Source organism: Cariama cristata, unplaced genomic scaffold (assembly GCF_000690535.1).
Source record: "Cariama cristata isolate BGI_N322 unplaced genomic scaffold, ASM69053v1 scaffold12542, whole genome shotgun sequence".
Lineage (NCBI taxonomy): Eukaryota > Metazoa > Chordata > Aves > Cariamiformes > Cariamidae > Cariama > Cariama cristata.
In genome coordinates this window covers 53,291-72,448 of record NW_009602299.1, presented here as the reverse complement: position 1 = coordinate 72,448, position 19,158 = coordinate 53,291, and the positions used below count along the sequence as shown (strand labels likewise).

Sequence of the window (19,158 nt, the reverse complement as noted above, 5' to 3'; positions counted from 1 at the left end):
GGAACAGCGAGCCCCATTGCATTCCGGCAGGTTTTTGGCTGCAGCTGTTCAATCCTATATGTGGCAATCAGCAATGTAACTCAACAGAGTATGGGACTCTGCTACATCCTGCCCCACATCAAATCCCGGAAAAATTCATGCCTGTATTGACTTGGCAGTTCAAGGCACACACAGGCAGGCAGGAGGTTCACACTGATGCCTATTAAAGTCAAAGGAAAGCCTTGGGGTATATTTACTATGAGAAATGAAGCATCATCACACTGCCCGAGGTGGTAAACACAGGCTTGGCCTCATTCACGCTGCCCGAGCTGGTAAACACAGTCTTGGCCTCATAAAACTGCAGAGCGCAGCTACAGCACTGGCACAGGTCTGCAACACAGAGCCCAACTCACACAGGGCTATTCCCCAACTCGAAAGACTTGCCTCTTGGCAGAATTAGTATGTAATTGCCAGACCCAAACTGGCATGTCTCCAACCTCCTTGGTATCAAGCTTCTCTTCCTGGAGCGCCCCCTCTCAAAACCTGCTAAGCCCAGCAGCAGAAAGTGTGAACCTTAAGGTACTTACGCTGGCACCAGGGATTGAACAGGATGTAAGTGTCGGTTGCTGAGTTTCTCTGTGTCCGGAGGATGCCAAAGGGAGTCCAGACAGCAATGTACAGGCGAAACTTCCCAACGATGCAGGTGGCAGAGGACACGATGGACAGGTGAATGGAGTTGTTCTCCTTGTGGGTAATCTTGGCTCCCCACTCGCCGGGTTTCAGCACATCACCTACTAGGACTGGGATGTAGGTGCCTTTGTTTTGCTGTGGGTAGCGACCTGGAGAGAGAGGTGAAGAAGTTTGCCTTGTTTCGACAGTTGCTTAATTTCCTGGCAGTCTTCTGTCCCTTTGTCGTATTTTCAACAGAGGTGGGAAGTTTTAGTGGGCAGAAACCACCTACCTCCCTCATTGCTACTCACAGTGCCTGGTCACTTGGCAGTACAGCCCCACGAATACGTGCAGCACCTCCCAGCAGGCAGCTTGTGCAGACACCCCCACCCATCTCGCTCCAACGAGCTTCAGCCTCGCTGGCTCAGGCACTGCCAAGAGTGTAGTGCTGGCAAGCATGAGCTGGGCCTGTCCCAGGCTTTCCTTGCTCACCACTGTTTATCTTAGTGCAGTAAGCTGCACTCCAGCTTGCTCCTTGCCTTGGTGTTAGCTACACTGTTGGCAAGTTTAGGTAAGAGCCCTTCCTCAATTCAGATGCACCCACCACCCTCGTTGCTAGCACGCAAGTGTGGACTGGAGCACGGACGTTGGCTTTGGGCCTCTTTAGCAGAGCAGAACCTCACTCTTAGAATTTCAAAGAATCATTTGGGCTGGAAGGGACCTTTGGAGGTCATCTAGTCCAACCCCCCCTGCAGTGAGCAGGGACATCTCCAACTAGGTAAGGTTGCTCAGAGCCCCATCCAGTCTGACCTTGAATGCCTCCAGGGATGGGGCTTCCACCACCTCTCTGGGCAACCTGTTCCAGTGCTTCACTACCCTCGTTGCAAAAATTTTTTTCCTTATGTCAAGTCTAAATCTACTGTCTTTTAGTTTAAAACCATTACCCCTTGTCCTGTCACAGCAGACCCTGCTAAAAAGTCTGTCCCCAACTCTCATCTAGGCCCCCTTCAGGTATTGGAAGGCTGCAATGAGGTCACCTTGAAGCCTCCTCTTCTCCAATCTGAACAACCCCAACTCTCTCAGCCTGTCTTCATAGGAGAGGTGCTCCAGCCCTCGGATCATTTTTGTTGCCCTCCTCTGGATCTTCTCCGACATTTCCCTGTCTTTCCTGCACTGAAGGCTCCAGAGCTGAATGCAATACTCCAGGTGAGGTCTCACCAGAGCGGAGTAGAGGGGCAGAATTACCTCCCTCGACCTGCTGGCCACACTTCTCTTGATGCAGCCCAGGATGCGGTTGGCCTTCTGAGCTGCGATTGCACATTGCTGACTCATGTCTAGCCTGCCATACACCAGCACCCCTAAGTCCTTCTCCGCAGGGCTACTCTCAATCACATCATCCCCCAGCCTGTACTGATGCCAGGGGTTGCCCTGACCCAGGTGCAGGACCTTGCACTTGACCTTGTTAAACCTCATGAGGTTCTCATGGGCCCACCTGTCAAGCTTGTCCAAGTCCCTCTGGATGGCATCCCGTCCCTCAGACGTGTCAACCACACTACTAAGCTTGGTGTCATCCACAAACTTGCTGAGGGTGCACACGATTCCACTGTCTATGTCCTTGATGAAGATATTAAACAGCATCGGTCCCAGCACAGACCCCCGAGGGACACCACTTGTCACTGGCATCCATCTGCACTACTGCATTGACAAGCAGAGACCAAGTCCTCTTCCATGCAAGTCCACACAGATGGAGGAAATACAAGTCAGTCCACCAGCAGATACCCAATGTTCAGTTCCTCCTGAGCATCCACTCCTCAGGGATGGAGTGGGAACCAGCACTGGACACCCAGAGTATAAATGAACACATCTGGGCTGGATAGCAAACTTTGTCTTCAAGCAATGGGTCCGAAAGTATGACACACCTCCAAAGTACTGCAAGTGATAGGCTACCTCATAGTAAGACAAATCACACCCCAGAGAAGCCTATTTTACTCTGTCAACTATAAAAAGCATCTAGACGGATAGGCTACATGTAAACATGTACACTGCCAGGATTCAAAGTTGTGTGAGGATCCACCCTTTCAGCCTGAGGTAGAGCCAAACTATATCTGGAAGCCAACCAGCAGCACAGAGAGAAAAAACACTTGTGAGAAGGCTGAGTTCCTTATCTCATTCTCAAATCTATTCTTTGTTTCATATTTTAAGCTGAAAGTCAGACTCTCTCATTCAAAAATAGGGTAATGAAAAGCAATGATGGCAGACAGAGAGATAGACTTCTATATTTTTTATTCCTACTATTTAAGAACTGCAAAATTAAACTCACAAGGGCGTTGATTTTTCTGCTTGCTTATTTTTATACAGCTGATGTAGAGATAATTCCAGATCTGAACACTGCTACATTCTGGGAAAGGACAACTCCAGCCTTGAATCTGAAGCTTGCGAGCTGCCACGACATCTGTGTTTCTAAGAAATCTAGGGCTACTGCTCTTCATCCAAGAGATTATTTGGTGCACATGAATTTCCATTTTGCAGATGTTCAATGCACATAAATAGCCCACTTTGCCCTGTCGGCCAGGGATGCTGTAACCCATGAAACCCATTCAGATCAGTGAGGGAAGCAGCAGAAGGGTAAAACCTACACGAAGAAAAAAGGACTAGCATAAGAAAGCAAAATCAATAGAAAACACTAGAAGATAAAGCACTGGACACTTCAAATATAAGCCATCAAAGGAAGGCCAGTCTAGAGCAGAGAGCCTATAGAGATAACAGAGATAAGAGCCTTGTGCCTGCTAACAATTGTGATCTAAGAACTGAACATATTCTTCTTTGTAGTGCAACTGAGTATGACCCAACTTGCCTCTACAGTTGATATTTTGCTTCTAGTTTTGACATAATTGTTTTTTTCAAAAAGCAGTACACACAAACAAAGCAGCAGAGCAAACCAAGTAATTGAACTGATGTCCCTGAAAGCTGTTAACAAGTGCTACTTTTAAAAATACCTCCCTTACCTCCTTCAGAAAGTTGGGAGCGGGGAGAGATTGCTATTTTAATGTGGTTAGGAACTGACGTTATTATCTTCAGTGGAAGCTGCACATCTGTGTAGGAGGTTATGGGGGACAGAAGGAGCTGTGCGGTGGTGGGGACTTTGCACCACCATGTGCATGTGCACCACGTGCGCATGGGGAGGCTGCAGAATCACTCCCCAGTAAATCTGCCTATAGGAATCAGATAGGATCTCAAAGAGGCCATGAGCCCTTTGCAAGATATCCTTATGGAAACCCTGTCACTGGCACCTCATAACAGGTTCAACATATTCTCACTTTTCTGAAGCTCTAACATGCAAAACTTCTTTTGCCCTTCCAAACAAAAGTTCCTCTTGCATGCAAAGCCACAAGACATCCTAATAGACCTGTCGCTTGCCAAGGGAGCTCCGGCAGCTTCTGCTGAGGAGTATGCAAGGTCCTTTCAGCCCAGAGCCCATGCATGCCTCACACAGTTGCTCCCATGCAGGAAGAGAGAGGTCACTGCACTATCTTGCTCACCCATGAGGAGAAGGAGATCTGGGGTATGACTGCATCCTGAGGATGTAGCAGAGATGCCAGGGAAGGGATATCCTAGAAACCAGGATAATTTGCAGATGTCATAAGCAGTAGGTACAAGAGAATATTGTTTGCTTCTGACAGATGAGCAGGGTTAGGTGCTCACTAATGTTTACATAAATCCTGAACCCACAAGGAAGCCTGGGAAGATGGGCAGAGCCCTTAAGAGAACAATGAGCAATATCTAATATTTTCTTTGAAGAGAGGACAGGTTCCCCAATCTTCTGAAACAAAAACCGAAATGAAAATGGAAGAGCAAGGGAATTGTTACTTCTGACAGGAGGTTGTGGAGATGAATTGTAATCACACATCTAGACACCTGACAGCACCAGCCACACTAATCTCACATACACACATCTGTTGTCTTGATATCAGAGTGCTATAAAGCTGAGTAACTTTGGTATTACATGCTAAGGTTGTTGGCAAAATAATCCTTGTGTAGGTTCAGTACTATGTTTATCAACATCATAAGGAAGTCATCTCAGGATGGCCTAGCCATTTGACTTTTATCTACGTCTTGAGCACACATATCTGGCTGCAGTGGAAAAGTAGGGCCAACTTTGGCTCTTAGTTGAGATACCCGTAATGTCAGCCCTTTCTCAGAAGCGATAACATGCAGTGGTGATTTCATTCTCTGAGTTAGAGTCTCTAAGGAAGAAAATTCAATATTATCCAAAGACTCATTACCAAAAGCCTGCGAATGCCTGGCAGAGCACTCTCTGCAGGGTTTCTGATGCTAACCCAACCCACAGAGAGGCAGGAGGGTGTTTGGGTGCATGTCAGGACCAGGAGCCATGCAGAGAAGCTAAACTCTTTTTATGCTGACAGGAGGGCGCTTGTGCCAGCAGCATCAGCTGTCTCAGGATCTCTCCTGCTCTGATTTGCTCCGGGAGTTGGCAGACTGAACCATGTTCCACAGCCAGTTCTTTGTGGTTGCCTCACTCCCCGACGCTCACGTGTGCTTTGGGTGTAGGAGGCCCTGGACCTCAGACGAGGACATTTCACAGCCAATTGCTCTGTGAAAGACAAAGTTGTTGTGTGACATCACGATGTTGGGATGTCCCTGTCTGCTCTAACAGCACATGGAAATGGGAAAATCCAGCCTGAGAACTCAGAAAGCCTGGAGGTTGCTGCACTGTTACAACCAGGCACAGAGTGAGGCTTTTATAGGCTCCTTTTGCAGGTTAGAAGGTACTAGGCACTGACCAGGGGCTGCTGACTGTCCTGCCTTCAAGGCAGGAGAGGACAGGACAGAATTCACAGTGACCCTCTTTCATGGGCCTTCAACTCTCTGCATTTCAGTGCTAGGTACGGAACTATGATACTGCCAGAGGACATTGTTTTTACAGAAACCTCCTTTGTACATAAGGTTTAATAGCACGAGCGTATCTATTTCCCCTGCTGCACAGTGCACAGGCCTGCAACCCTTTGATGCTTCTTTCTTCTCCCACTTTGGTTTCTGTAGCTATCCAAGCTGGGCTCCTAAAGCTCCTGCTCACTTCAGCTGCAGCGCGGCTCTACTCCTCCTGGGGTTTCCAGACACCCAGGAAAAGAGGAGCAAAATAGCTGCTGTCACTACAGAAGGAGCTCAGGTCTCCCTCCATGCTTCACCACAAGGCTTTGAAAGTAAACAAACATGAGTGAGTGTCTACATGGGGAAATGCATCATGACTGAAGCATGTGTGGATGTGGGCATGTATGGGATGGCCCCTGCCACACATACACACACACACAGTTTACAGGGGCAAAAAGCAGAGCAGAGTGTTTGTTAAAGCTTGCCAAAGTCTGTTTACACAGCAACAAAAGAATGAGCCGTCTAAAGCACAGAACTGTGGCCCCACACACATGCATTCGAAGTGAGTTATTTTTAACATATGTCTTAGCTGCTTAGCACGTCAGGTCCGGGCCCATCAGGCACGGAGACAAGCTGTGTTTAATTCCAGGTAAAACTACCACACCAGAGAGGGATTTACAGCCACAGAGAGAGAGCGAGAGATAGGTACAGCAAGTTCGGTCAGCAAAACACAAGCGCTCCTCCTCCAGTTACCCAGCTCTTGGATAGGCCCTACACAAGTCAGTAGGTGTTTTACTTTTGGCAGTGAGAAGCAAAAATTTTGTAGCAGAGAGATTAGAGATACAGTGAGCTTCAGAGGACATCTCCTCCCCGATGGAAGTACAATCCCTCAGAAGAGAAGGAAGTGAACAAAGCTATTTCTCAACAGTCTTTTTAGGAACCCTCCTCCAAAGATCGTTTTTTCAAGGAGTCAAGGAATCTGTCTCCCTTGAGACATACACTGTGGGATTCACAGGGAGTGTTGCAAGCAACCTTGAACAACATAGCCTTGAAGGAAATAGTCTGAGAAAGTAAGTAATGAAGCAAGCGCAGAAAGGGAGCTGAAGATAAAAATGTTTTGAAGCACAGCTGTGAGACCCAAACTAGAAGACGCGTGTCTTGATTAACAGCACCAATTAAAAGCTTAGCCGCGGCGCATGGACAGCAGAGGTTAACCAATCCATGAACAAACTAGAGCGCGTGGACAGCTAGTGAATCTATATAAGCACAAACTTGTAAACAATAAAGGTCTTTGGTTTTACCCGCACCAGAGTCCGTGAATCAATCCCTACAATACACTACACACAGTAGGGCTAACAATTTTCCTGTTAGGTTAATTTGTTTTACCTGGATGCACTCTTTCATACAAAGAGTAAAGAACCTATTTCAATGCCAGTCCTGGAAGTATAATAATTGAGACAAGTTGATAAGTAAATTTGAGCTGGAAACCAGAAGTACAGTAGCTGTGTACCAGAGGTAAACCTCATTGTAGCAAGCGGCCTGGGGATGGGTGCTAGCATGTTGGGACCATGCCTTATTAATCACTATGAATAACTACAGCAAATGTCAGAAAAGGAAAAAGGAAAAAGGAAAAAGGAAAAAGGAAAAAGAAGAGAGAAGGAGTGGAGAGAGAAAGAGGAGGAAAAGAGGAGGAAGAAGAGAAGAGAAGGAGGAGGAAAAGAGGAGGAGGAGGAGAAGAGAAGGAGGAGAAGAGGAGGAGGAGAAGAAGAGGAGAAAGAGGAGAAGAGGAAGAGGAGGAGAAAGGAAGAAAGAGAGAAGATAAAGATAAAAGAGAAGAGAAAAAACAGGAAAAAAAAGTATAACAAAGAAAAATGAAAAAGGAGAGATGTTCTAATAAACAGTCAAACAATCAAAACAAACAAGAAGAAGAAACAAATTTTTGTAAAAACAGTAGTGTCTTTAAGCCACTGCTTTAATATCACATCTGGGTTCCTCCAACCCTCAAATTCCATTGCTTTCAGAAGTGCCGCATGGAAACTTGGAAATGTAGGAAACCCAAATATCTTGAAATAATTTTTGCTCATGGCTTCAGTTAGGAATCCTTAACATCTGACCACTCTGTCCCAGGAGTGAATGTTTCTAGTACTTTACAGTTGTAAAACACACATCGGAGTCACGCACCTTAGCTATTAAAACCATTAAAAAATACAGCTAGATTTTATGTGCCACTTGATGCTGCTGCAGCAGTGCAAAAGGAGAGCATAATAAAGATAAAGACTCCTTTGCATGAAATACTGCATTCATGGAGCACATGGAGGGACTCCCTCCTCTCTGCTCCTCTGGGGCCTGGCTGGGAATTCCAGAGAGGAGGAAAAAAATACCCCAATGCCTTTGTTCAGAAAGTGGAGAGGTTTTTTGTTTGCTAAGAGCTTGCAAATAGGTCTCTTCTCTGGAGCCAATCTCTAGGAAATGTGTTCCACTGTTAACAAATCATTCTTTCTCCCCCCAAATGGGACTCCACGTTTAGATCATCAGCTGTTTCTGTATCTTTGTTCAATTTTTGTAGTTCTTTGTTAAACAGGGATATAGCGATTTAATAAATTCTGAGCGTGGTTTGCATACCAGTAGCAACAGAGTTTGCCCCCAGCACCAGGGTTAGTTGCTCTTCTATAATGCAAAGAAGGCTCCTAAAAAAATCAAGAACCAACTTCTTCCAATAAGCAACTTTTTCCCAGAGGCAGAACTCAGCTCGACATCCCATCCAAGGTGCTGAGGGACACCACTCCATCAACTCCATCCCAGCCACTCCATCAACTACCACCTGCCCTGCCCCAGAGTGCTGAGGAGTGCAGGTGACACCAGGGGTAGTACTACGCCCCACTGAGACAGATTTATTGCCTGACAAAAGGAACAAAACCTCAACCCTCCTGGAACAACCTGTGTCCCAACACTGCTGTGAAATTAGGGAAAGGCTGTGGACACTGTAGGACCGTATGAACAGCTCCATTGATTCTAGCGTGGGTGTCCTGAATCGCACCCTTCGTCATTGAGTTGTACTCAGATGCCCCTCTAACTATGAGTGGGAATTTGGTGTCACCTAAATAAGCCATATGGCATCAGCTCTAACATCTTTATGTTCTTACCTGCTTTCATGTTTTTATAACTGTTTCTCTGGAGGAGGCCTGGGAAGGCGGTAGAAAAAGGAGCAGCGAGTTGCGGCTCTCCTCTCAGGGCAGAAGCCAAGGATTTATAGAAGCCTGAGGAGTGCATATGGGTTGGTGCGTCGGTGCCCATGCATGCACACGTGCAGAAAGGTGATAGTAGCCTGGAGGACTGGGATTTATGATCGTTCCAGAAGTATGCCAATAAATAAAATGTTCATAATAATATTTAGGGCTAGACCAGTATATATGGATTTATGAATTCATTTAAGGAAAATACAAATAGACAACAATTTATGAGGATGTGGCAAAAGATATCATTAGAGTAAGGCTGCACTATATAAACTCATCAACCACTGTGGGATTTACAGCCATGTACAGGGAACTACTACTAAAAGCAAGATTGAAGGCCGGATAAGCTCATCTAATCATACATCTGCTTTTCAGAGAACTCACTGCCCGTGCAGCAGTGACTGTGGAAACTTTGCAGCACTTATGCCAAACTGGTTGGCCCAGGTGCGGGAGCTGTGCTCGCCAGGCTGAGCCCCACACTGTGGAAAGCCAAGAGCAGCACAAAGTATCCCTGTCATCGCAAAGGCGGCAGTCGGGAGAGATCAAGGTGGGTGAAGGAGTCACTGGTTCCTCTGGGCTTCCTGGGGCTCCAAACTGAAATTGTTCCCGCTGTGGGGAACTAGATGTAAGCACAGCATCTACGTTTCTCTTGTGGCTCTTTCATCTCAACCCCAGACCAATAAAATGAGTATTTCCCAAGGGGTGATGCTCACCTTTCCTCCAATTAAAGCCAGGAAGTGGGCTGCAAGGAAGGAAATATGTGGTGATGGAGCAGCTCCCAAACCACAGGTACGGAGGCAGGGCTGCAGTCCAGCACGAGAACTAGAATAATATCACATTACTCTTTATAAGTGGATATTTTTCCATGTGGATTTTTTGGCACATTCATTCTTTTCCATACTTTGGCAGACAAGTATGGTCCTAATTTAATGAAGCATCATGTGCAAAACCGAATTATAATAATTCATGTTAGCACTTCAGCCAGTTTCACTGATGACGACTCTACAGAAAACAGTCAGTTAAAGCAAAAAGAACTTTAGTCATAAGGAACCATTACAGAAAAGCATCAGTAAAAGTGTCTTTCAAAACATTAGGGTGAATTACTTCTGTATTTACATATATATATATTTGTTTATACAACTTAACCCATGAATTCTAGACTCTGTGTGAATTGTCTTTAAATGGATTAAAAAAGATTGTTACTATAGATAGTTCTGTGAGTGTTTCAGACCTAGCTTAACATGATGCAGGAAGTATTTGTCCTAGGTACCCTTGATTCATTATCAATTAGAAGGATTAAGCAATTTCTACTTGCTTTACTTGCTTCATTAATCATCTTTTTAATGATGCAAAAGGAGCAAAAATAGGAGCAAAAAAGGGGAAGTAAAACTAAATTTTAGGGAATAAAGGAAAGAGACTAGTTCTGCACACACATAGGATCAATCCATTACCATTGTCACATTTTTCAGGAGCAAAATTAGTCTTAAATGGATAAAAATTCTGTGATGGATTAATGTCAATGCTGGGAAATTTCCAACGCTGGGAACTCATCATTTCTAAATACTTCTTTTACAGTGCTGCTGTATAAACAGCTCTCGTAGGCATGGCCCTGCAAAAAGAGACGATGAGTTTTCCCAGCTCCAGCTGAATTCTCTGGGAGCCAAAGCTAGCTGTTCATACCAAAAGTATCTTTGTACCTTACAAGAATAGCACCTTGAAACACCCAAGAGATTCTACAACTCATGGACAGCCTGGTCCACATTGCTTGGGGTAACCTCCCCACCCTTGGAGTTACTCAAAACCTGTCCCTAGGGCAAGGCCCTGAGCAGTCGTAGCAAGCTGGACCTGCTTTGAGCAAGGGCTTGGACATGAGACCTCTGGAGGTCCATCCAACCTAGGTTATTCTACAGTTCTGTTGCACTGTTTGAAATCTACTGCTCAGGCACACAGAGAGCTCCTTGGAAAGGTCATTTTACAACAACCTTCCAATATTTTGGCGTGCCATCACTTTAATCTCTCAAACTCAGGACTTTCCTGGGAGGTATACCCCTTGTCTCAGTGCAAAAAGCTTCTCTGAGCTCAAGCTGCCTCTACTGTACGGCTGTTCTCTGAGCCAGTCCCTAGGTGTAGCTTCTGCCTGACAGTACTGAGGGGTAGGATTCACCTGTCTTTGGTAATCTTAAAATCAGAGCCTGGTCTATGGGGGAGAGTCAACGGAGGAAGGAAAAATATCCAGAAAAGAGTTCATCCCATCATCATTGAACAGGCTGTCCAGGAAAGTGGTAGAGTCACCAACCCTTGGAGGCATTTAAAAGGTGTGTAGGTGTGATGCTTAGGGACATGGTTTAGTGGTGGACTTGGCCGTGCTAGGTTTGCGGTTGGACTCAATGAACTTAAAGGTCCTTCCCAACCTAAACGATTCTGTGATTCTATAATTTTAAGACAGCAGGGCTGAACTGGCACCGGGAGGTGCCTGCCTCCCTCCACTGCTCACAGGCAGCCCAGGCAACAGATTTTAGATGGGGCTCTGGTTTTCAGGCAGCTGGCATTACAAGAGGTGAATGCCCACTCTTCAGGCAGATGAACAGAAAAAAACTGGATGAAAATAGCCACGTATCCCCATGACAAAAGGTTTGAGAGCACAGCACTGAAACCTTGAGCACTCAGTGCCCTTTCCTAAATAAAAGAAATCTCCTCTTTGTCCCCTTCAGGGCATTAGAGATTGGACTTGACACTAAAAGGAGAAGTAGCAAGAGTCAAGCAGATCATCTCTGAATAATTTCCTTCCCCTTTGTGGACTGTTTTTGTTTTGCTTTCCGTTGCTACCCTCTGAGAACAAACATACTGTGTTTTTGCCACATGCGTGTAAAGAGAAACATTTGTGGGGCACTGAGTATTAACCAGTTCCTAGAAGAGGAGCTTGAACATCTCTTCTCCCAGTTGAATCTCTGTGAGCTAAATTCTTTGTAGCAAGAGGGCAGTGGTGCTCACAGCAGCAGACACAAAAAGCAGGGGAGGGCAATAGCATTATATACTATCCCATACGCGCAGCACTATCCTTCAGCTGATTGCCAGCCACCACACATGGGACATCAGCAATACCGTTCCATTTCACAGAAAGGACAGTAACAGTGAAGAACGGGGAGGGGAAGTCAGCCACTGACACAGGGCTGACTCCAATCATTCAGAGCAGCTGAGTTTGTTGCAAAGTCTCCCCTGGCTTTGACTGCATTTAACCCCATTCCTACCGTGGCTGAGGATTAAAGTACTTTTATCTATGCTTAGAGATTCAAGGTACAAACCATGGGTAGATGTGTTAGGAAAGGGCAACAGGAAAATAAGTGAATATGCTCTCTTAAGTGGACTGTGCAATGTCAAAAGAAGTGTTAAATTTCTTCTTCCAATATAGAATATCTGATTAAAACAAATGCAAACTGCACACGATGCAATAAAAAACAAATGTTCCATTTTCCATTTCTTGCTGCAGCTGTTTGTTTTAAACATATAAAGATTAAGGGAACAGTCTTGAATTTAATTAAATCCCAAAAGAACTAATGATATTTATGCATATTAAATTTTTAAAGGCGCTTGTGGCTGTTCAGCCAATCATTCACTGGACTGTCATAACATGCCTCCCAACCCTAATTTAAATTAGAAAGAAGAGACCCATGAAAAAAAATGTGCAGACAGTAACCTTTTCACTGCACATATGTTTAAGAGATAAATGCCCATCTAACTTTAAAAGGCAACAAATCTAATAAATGGCCACATCATCATAATTCAACGGTGGGAAAAAATCAATGTTACAAATTTCGGAACCGCATCTCTCAGGAAAGTAAATTAAAACATCAATTCAAACCTACTTTAAAGAGTTTATAAGGGGAACATTGATGTCTTAACACAGAAACTCCCAGATCACTCTAGATGAATCTGGGGCTTTCCCAGATCTGTGATGTAGGGAGCAGTGTTCGGTGAGCCCATCTTTGGAGCACAGCAGGAAGCCCCACTCTGTCGCTTGCTTTTCCCTTTCTCTAGCGAGATCATGCCCTTCTCTAGTCCTGCACCTTCAATAAGCCAATAGGTACATGAAGACCTGGGTCTCTGATGAGGTTCTCTCAATGAGAGGAAAAATGCTTTTTTGCTCTTTTTGCAGTGACTCAAGAAAGCATCTGACGTGGCCCTGAGTAAGTCTCTGGTCCAAACTACAATCTCTGAACCTTCTCCCTTGTTACCAAGTCAGCTATAAATGCAGGCTGCGAAGTTGCAAGGCCTCCCATTCTTCCACCCTGTGTAATTTTCCCCCGTTGCATACTCAACATTTGGTTATCCCAGTTCATACAGCCATCTTTCCCACCCCAAACAACAGACTCCTCCTCTCTGCATCTCCTAAACACTAATACAAGATGTTTCCCGTTCCACCTATCTTTCAGCATTGCCATATAGCATGAACCAGAGACAACTTTGAAAGCTCAATAAAGTACAGCTTCTCGCTAAACAGAAAGCCCAAATACAGCTCCTTCTCCTCTAACAAGCAATTCTGCTAACTTTCTCGAGTAAGGATTCAGACCCTGTTTAGAAAAGCAGTTCCTTGCCTATGGTTAAGCCTGTCTTTATGGTTTATCATTTGTAACAGGAAAAGACCCAGCCATTAAGTACTGCTGTGTTCCTGTTTATGAGAAACTCTTCAACCTTACTTCGTTGATATGACATAGCCTTTGCCAGACACTCACCTATCAAAAACTCTAGCCAGAATTGGTCCGTCTCTGGCTTGTAGGGTCGGTTGAAGTCAATCTGGATTTGGAAAGGTTGTCCCCGACGCACTATCAGCTTGGGGCTGTAGTACTTGTCAGTGTGGTGCTGTTGCTTGTTGATCTCATGGGGCTCCTTGAACATATTAATGTCCACAACATGCAGGTAATCTGCAGAGACACGTAAATGAACAGAGAGGGAAGGAATCAGTATGTTGGAATGTCAATATTGATATCAACATCATTACAGACCCAGTCCTCCCCTTCCCCAGCATTGCCTCACCGAGGAACACCGTGCAATGGGGCATGCTGGATTTGTTTGGGGCTTACAACCTCCTGGCTGAACAGGGACTTATGGACTGACGCTTCTCTGTCCACTTGCCATTTTCACAGAGGCTGCAAGGTGTCCAGTGAATGGTGACAGCAATTGCAGAAAAAACAGGTTGCTACAGGTGGAAAGTTGAATGTCCCCAAGGAGAGTTGGGCTCCATAATATCTTTGGCATTGGCTTTTTGCAAGTCGGGGCCTTGCTGCCACAAGTTTACCAGTGCAATCAGTGGGCCTTTGACAGCTGTGGCTTCATGTCTGCCTTCTTGCAGCCCTCCACTTGTAAAATGCAAATTCACAGGGGTTTTATGATGCTTAAATACATTAATATTTGCAAAGCACTACTACTATCTAGTGCTGGAGAGCCTGAGAAGCAGTAAATGATCCTGCATTCAGCTGAGAGCTTGGACTGTCTGTATTAAATAAGGTTGTGGTGTACTGTATGTGTCTAGACTCAGCTTCTCCACTGCTATTAGTGTCTTCTTATGAAAACTAAATATAACATGACAGTATATAATTACAGCATAGAGTTATAGGCAAACAGCAGTAGGTATCTATAACATGCATGGGCAAAGCTTCACTCCCTTCAAATTAGGGCTGTCTAAAGGGTTATAGCCTACGACTGCTAGAAGTTCATCTGCTCAGCTAATGACCAGTGTGGGGTGGCATTGGGATAGCCAAAGGCGCTTGCAGTCACCACGAGCTACATGACTGTACCATACCGGGAATCTTCACAATGGGAGTCTTCTCACACTGTGAGCAACCACATGAAAATGAACTGGACATCATTCTTTCACCTGCACGCTTGGGCAAATAATCGTGAAACCTCTGCCAGGAGGATCATTATTGCACACCTCCAGGAGAGAGTCGGAAGAGTAAAGCTTGATTTGCAGCTCTCAGCTTGTCTTTCCAGGTGCTGACAGTTAGAAACTAGCTAATTTCTGCATTTTATACTGACCATGACAGAGCCAAACTCATGCCAGGCAAAAAGAGGTGCACATTTACAGCAGCTGGTGGAGCTGTGTGTGCTCCTGATGGTGGCTAATTTGGCCTGCTACTGAGTACAGTGTGAGCAGGGATGATGCGCTCAGCGAATGAGTTGGATATTCGAGTCACTGAGGGCTGAACACAGCCCGTTACACAGAAGCTCAGACAACAGCTTTGCACACTGCTTTTCCTTTGAAGGCAGGGAGACATTGTGTAGTGGTTGGCTCTGGACAAGCAGCAGAGCAGCTCCCTCTCGGGTGTGTAGCCTCCAGGCTACAGCAACGTGTCCATCAGCCCTGCCCTTCTGCAGGGAGGTGATCAAGACATCAGCAGAGCCCTGAAGGCAGCAACTCCCCTGGATGCCATCATGGTCTTTCTCCTGCCCCAGCCAAGCCACCCAGCCTGGGCTCTGGGTGACAGCTAATGGGAGAGGGGCAAATTAGGGCAGGAGGAGCAGATCCCGCTCATGGGTCGTCACCATCAGCTGCCTAGTCCTGCCGTTCGGGAAACAGAAGGAAAGGAAACTGCCTGAGGACACAGCAAGATAAGGATCCTGTCATGGAAAGCCTTGGACAACTGAATCCAAAACCATCCACCTCCTGCTAACCCTCATCTGAGGAAAGGCTGGAATACCCTGTTCAATCCTGAAACAGCCTTAAAGTCCCATGGCAATGTTGTTGTTATTCTCTGCTCAATTCACCAGGCTTCTGGAGTAACTTCTTTAGATCCTCACTGGATTTACAGAGACGGTTGTTGTGTGAAACATTAAATGCATTTTGCTCAGAAATCATTCTCCTTGCCCCCCTGTGAAGTGGGGCATGATTTTGCCTCCCTCCCTGCAAAACTTACCAATGCTCACTCACAATAATGCTGACAAAATTCACAATTAAGCTACATGAGGCAGGAATTTCCTGAAGGAGGGTAAAGCAGGGGCATGGAAGAGTCTCTCCCATTCTCTCTCCCAACCCCTCCCAGGCTGAAAGCACTGCATGTAAAAGCTGCGTATCTTGGGGCTCTGTGAGGGGTGAATCTATCAGTAAGTCTGGCTCAGCTTCTCACTCCTTCCAAGGAGGCATAAAAATGGAGTTGAGGGTTTGCTGTGTTTTCATCTCGTGTTCTGAAACAAAAGGCAACAGTGACCCTGCCCTTCCTTTGCATGTCAGCCCCTTCAAGGAACTGCAAAGCTAAGCCACCCAGTGCCATCAGTTCAGCATTTGTCTCATTTTATCTCAGGACTTTACATGGCTCCTGTCAAATCACAGCCATACATATACATCTGCAGAAAACACATTCCACTTTCACTGTCAGTGTTAAAATGTACGTTGAGCTTGCCAGATGAAGATAACCTGTGATCGAGCCTGTGTAATTATGGAGGACAAAACATGAGCAGGGTAATGGGGTGTGCTAACACCATCACCAAGGTGTGATCAAAAGGAAGGTTCTAGGGGATGTGCCTGTCACTGCTCATCTGTTTGTGAGGGACAGGTGGCCATCGAGGCTTCCTTTCAAGTCAGGTTCATTTGATGGTTTGCCTGCAGCCTGGTCTGCTGTTTAGTGCAAGCAGGTTTGTCGCATGAGAGGTAGCAGTCTGACGCTTTCTTAAAGCTTTTGCAATGTTAAGTTTGCATAGAAATTAATAAGCACAAGTTTGGGTTGTTTTTTGAATAACAAGAATAGCATTCAAACATCAGGTTTTCTTGGAGGACCAGGGAGAAAGGGCTCTGGATTACAAATCTAATAGTGTGAGTTTCCAAAGGAGATGCCCATCGCTCTGCTAACTGGGGAAGCATGATTCCCTGGTGAGTCGCCAAACTTTGCGAACGAGGGTGCGTGGGGAGTTTGCAGACCACAGGGCTGCAGGGCTGTGTCCTCCCACCGAGCGGCTGGAAGCACCAAGCCCACTCGTAACACATTGTGGTGAGATGAGCTGGCTAGGAAGAGCCGGGGGGAGGACATGGCACAGGCATGTTCACGAAGACACAGGCTTCTTGCTGAAGAAGCACTTGGGGGCTGCGTGTCCTTCCTTACTGAGTATCTCCTCCTGCAAGCAAGCCGGGCTCCCACAGCAGGCAGCCCACTGATCGGGTTGGGGAGGCAGCCGTCCCTGGCAGCCTCTGCCGCTCTCTCCGGCTGTGATTTAGTGGAGTAGAAGTGGGTGTCAGTAGAGAGCTAGTCAAGCACAAGGTTTTACCTCATCCTAGAGTAGTAGCTAAAATAGGTCAAATGAGTCACACCCTAAAAATGCCTGTTTCTCTCTGTTGGCTGTCAAGGAAAACGAGGGTGACTAGCTCAGCTGTAGACACCTACACTGCACAGATCAAGGGCAGGATTCAGTTAAATTTAGGCATCTAAATGATGTGAGCCTGGTATGTAACCTCTTATTTCTGTCAGTTGGTGGCTGGTTGCCGCAGCCAGTGGAGCTGAGAGAAGGGCACAGATCACCCTGGCAGTGACACCCACCGCTCCTCCGAACAGCCTGTGTCCCCACCTCCATTCATGGATGGCTCTTTGTTGACCATGATCTGACCCAGGTGCAGATGTTAAGATTTTTATAGCAAGTGTCCAATCCTAACCCAAAGGCTAGAAAACATCTCAGTTGTAACAGCTGGAATAAAAGCATTTGCATGCTTTTTCCAGTGTGTTATGGCAATGAAATATGGGAACCAAAACAAAAAATTTGGACAAGACAGAAGTGTAGAGGTGTGCAGGAGAAGGAGGAGGAGGTGGTACAAGCAATCCTCTGCAAGGATGTGCTCGCCACACTGGAGCCCTGTCATACTCTGCTGATCCTGCTCTGCCTGCAGACGTCCACTTTATCCCCCAAGCACAACACTGCGAAAGCTCTGGGAAGGCTCAGCTCCTGAATGTAAGTCCTGTCTGAGCTCCATTGGGCTATAAACCTTTAATGTGGTCTGACAGGTGACTTGAGCATCCTACCCCAAAACAGTGTGTTCAGGGACCACACTTACATCAGCTGGTATCACAGGCTTAAATCGCAGCTAATGTGCACTGAAACAGGAACGCTGCTACAGTCCCTTCCCTTCAGGTCACCCCTTGCATGTTGTTGCTACAAGCACTGCAGAGCTGAACTGCACAGCAGACCTGGCCCAGCTGTACAAAAAGAGTTTTGCCATTATGCACAAATTTATTTTTCAGCCATACCAGTCCCATAGCCAGGTTTATCCCATGGTCACACAAACTCTTGCTTTGGACAAGGGTTATTTTTCTTGACAGCATCATCACCTTAAGCACATGTTGGGCTCCTGTCTCAACTCACTTGACCTGACATTCCTAAGTTTCCATTGCATTTCTGAAAAGCAAGAGGCTTCCACCCACCAGCACCGTACTTCATTCAGAGCCTGATGTGAAGCACATCAAAAAGCAATAGGAATCTTTCTCCTGGTACTGGTGGGCTTTAGCTACAGGCTACATTCCTTCTAAGGTATCCCACACTCTTGCACATCTCCAGCTTCTGTGAACATGCTAGGTTTGAAATGGTGTCTAGTCAAGACTTGTATTACATTACATTTGACAATTTAAACACACATGCCTGCCCCAGAGCTACAGGGTTGTTTGAAAAGGTTCAAGCAAAGTTGCTACAATCTTAACATGCCAGTTGGTTTGCTCAGGCATTTTTTTAAAAGAAATGCTTTTTAAAGAAATGTGTGTGTATTAAAATGGGGGACACACACATGTGGTTAAGGCACATGATTAAGATTATAGAAATAATGCTTTGCAATAAAAATTTGAACTTGTTGCTTAAAATGTCTTTGCCTGTTCCCCAATGTGTCAAATGCAGTAATTAATGCTTGTCCACATTTATTAAGCACCCTTTCAACCCCAGATGAAAAGTCCCATATGAGCGTTACGTATTATTACATCTGGCTACCCTGAGTTGCCACATTCAACAAGTTCTGCCGTTCATTTCAAGTAGGTCAAAAAGTTAACATCATTTGGTTGGTGACTCATTCAGGAGCCAATCCTGATTTCTTTTAAACCAAATCTTATCTATATTTTTTCTGGTTCACTCGAAAATGTTGGCTCTGAGAACATGGCTTGATTTGCCCATCCCCTACCATGACACTGGTTTGCCTCCTCAGCCAAATGATTGAAACACTTCTCACAGGAAGATAATTAAAAATAGGGGATTCCTTTTAGTTTCGCATTCATTTTTATGAGTGAGCTCAACATCTAGCAAAAGTTTTCCCTCCCAGTCGGCATTCTGCAGCAGTTTCACAGTCAGTTTAAGGCCGTGCAAACCAGAAGGACCATTAAGGGGGGAGGTTCCTTCTGCCCCCTTCACCCCAGTGCTGCCACAGGAATGC

General features: G+C 45.7%; 1 protein-coding gene across 1 annotated transcript in view; it reads right to left on the bottom strand.

Annotated features, from left to right (window-relative positions):
* Positions 1-19,158, bottom strand: part of LOC104157403 (coagulation factor XIII A chain-like) — a 59,848-nt gene that overhangs the window by 39,204 nt on the left and 1,486 nt on the right. The window contains 2 exon segments of the mRNA XM_009694718.1: positions 567-818; positions 13,502-13,690. Coding sequence (XP_009693020.1) covers positions 567-818; positions 13,502-13,690 — 441 coding nt within the window.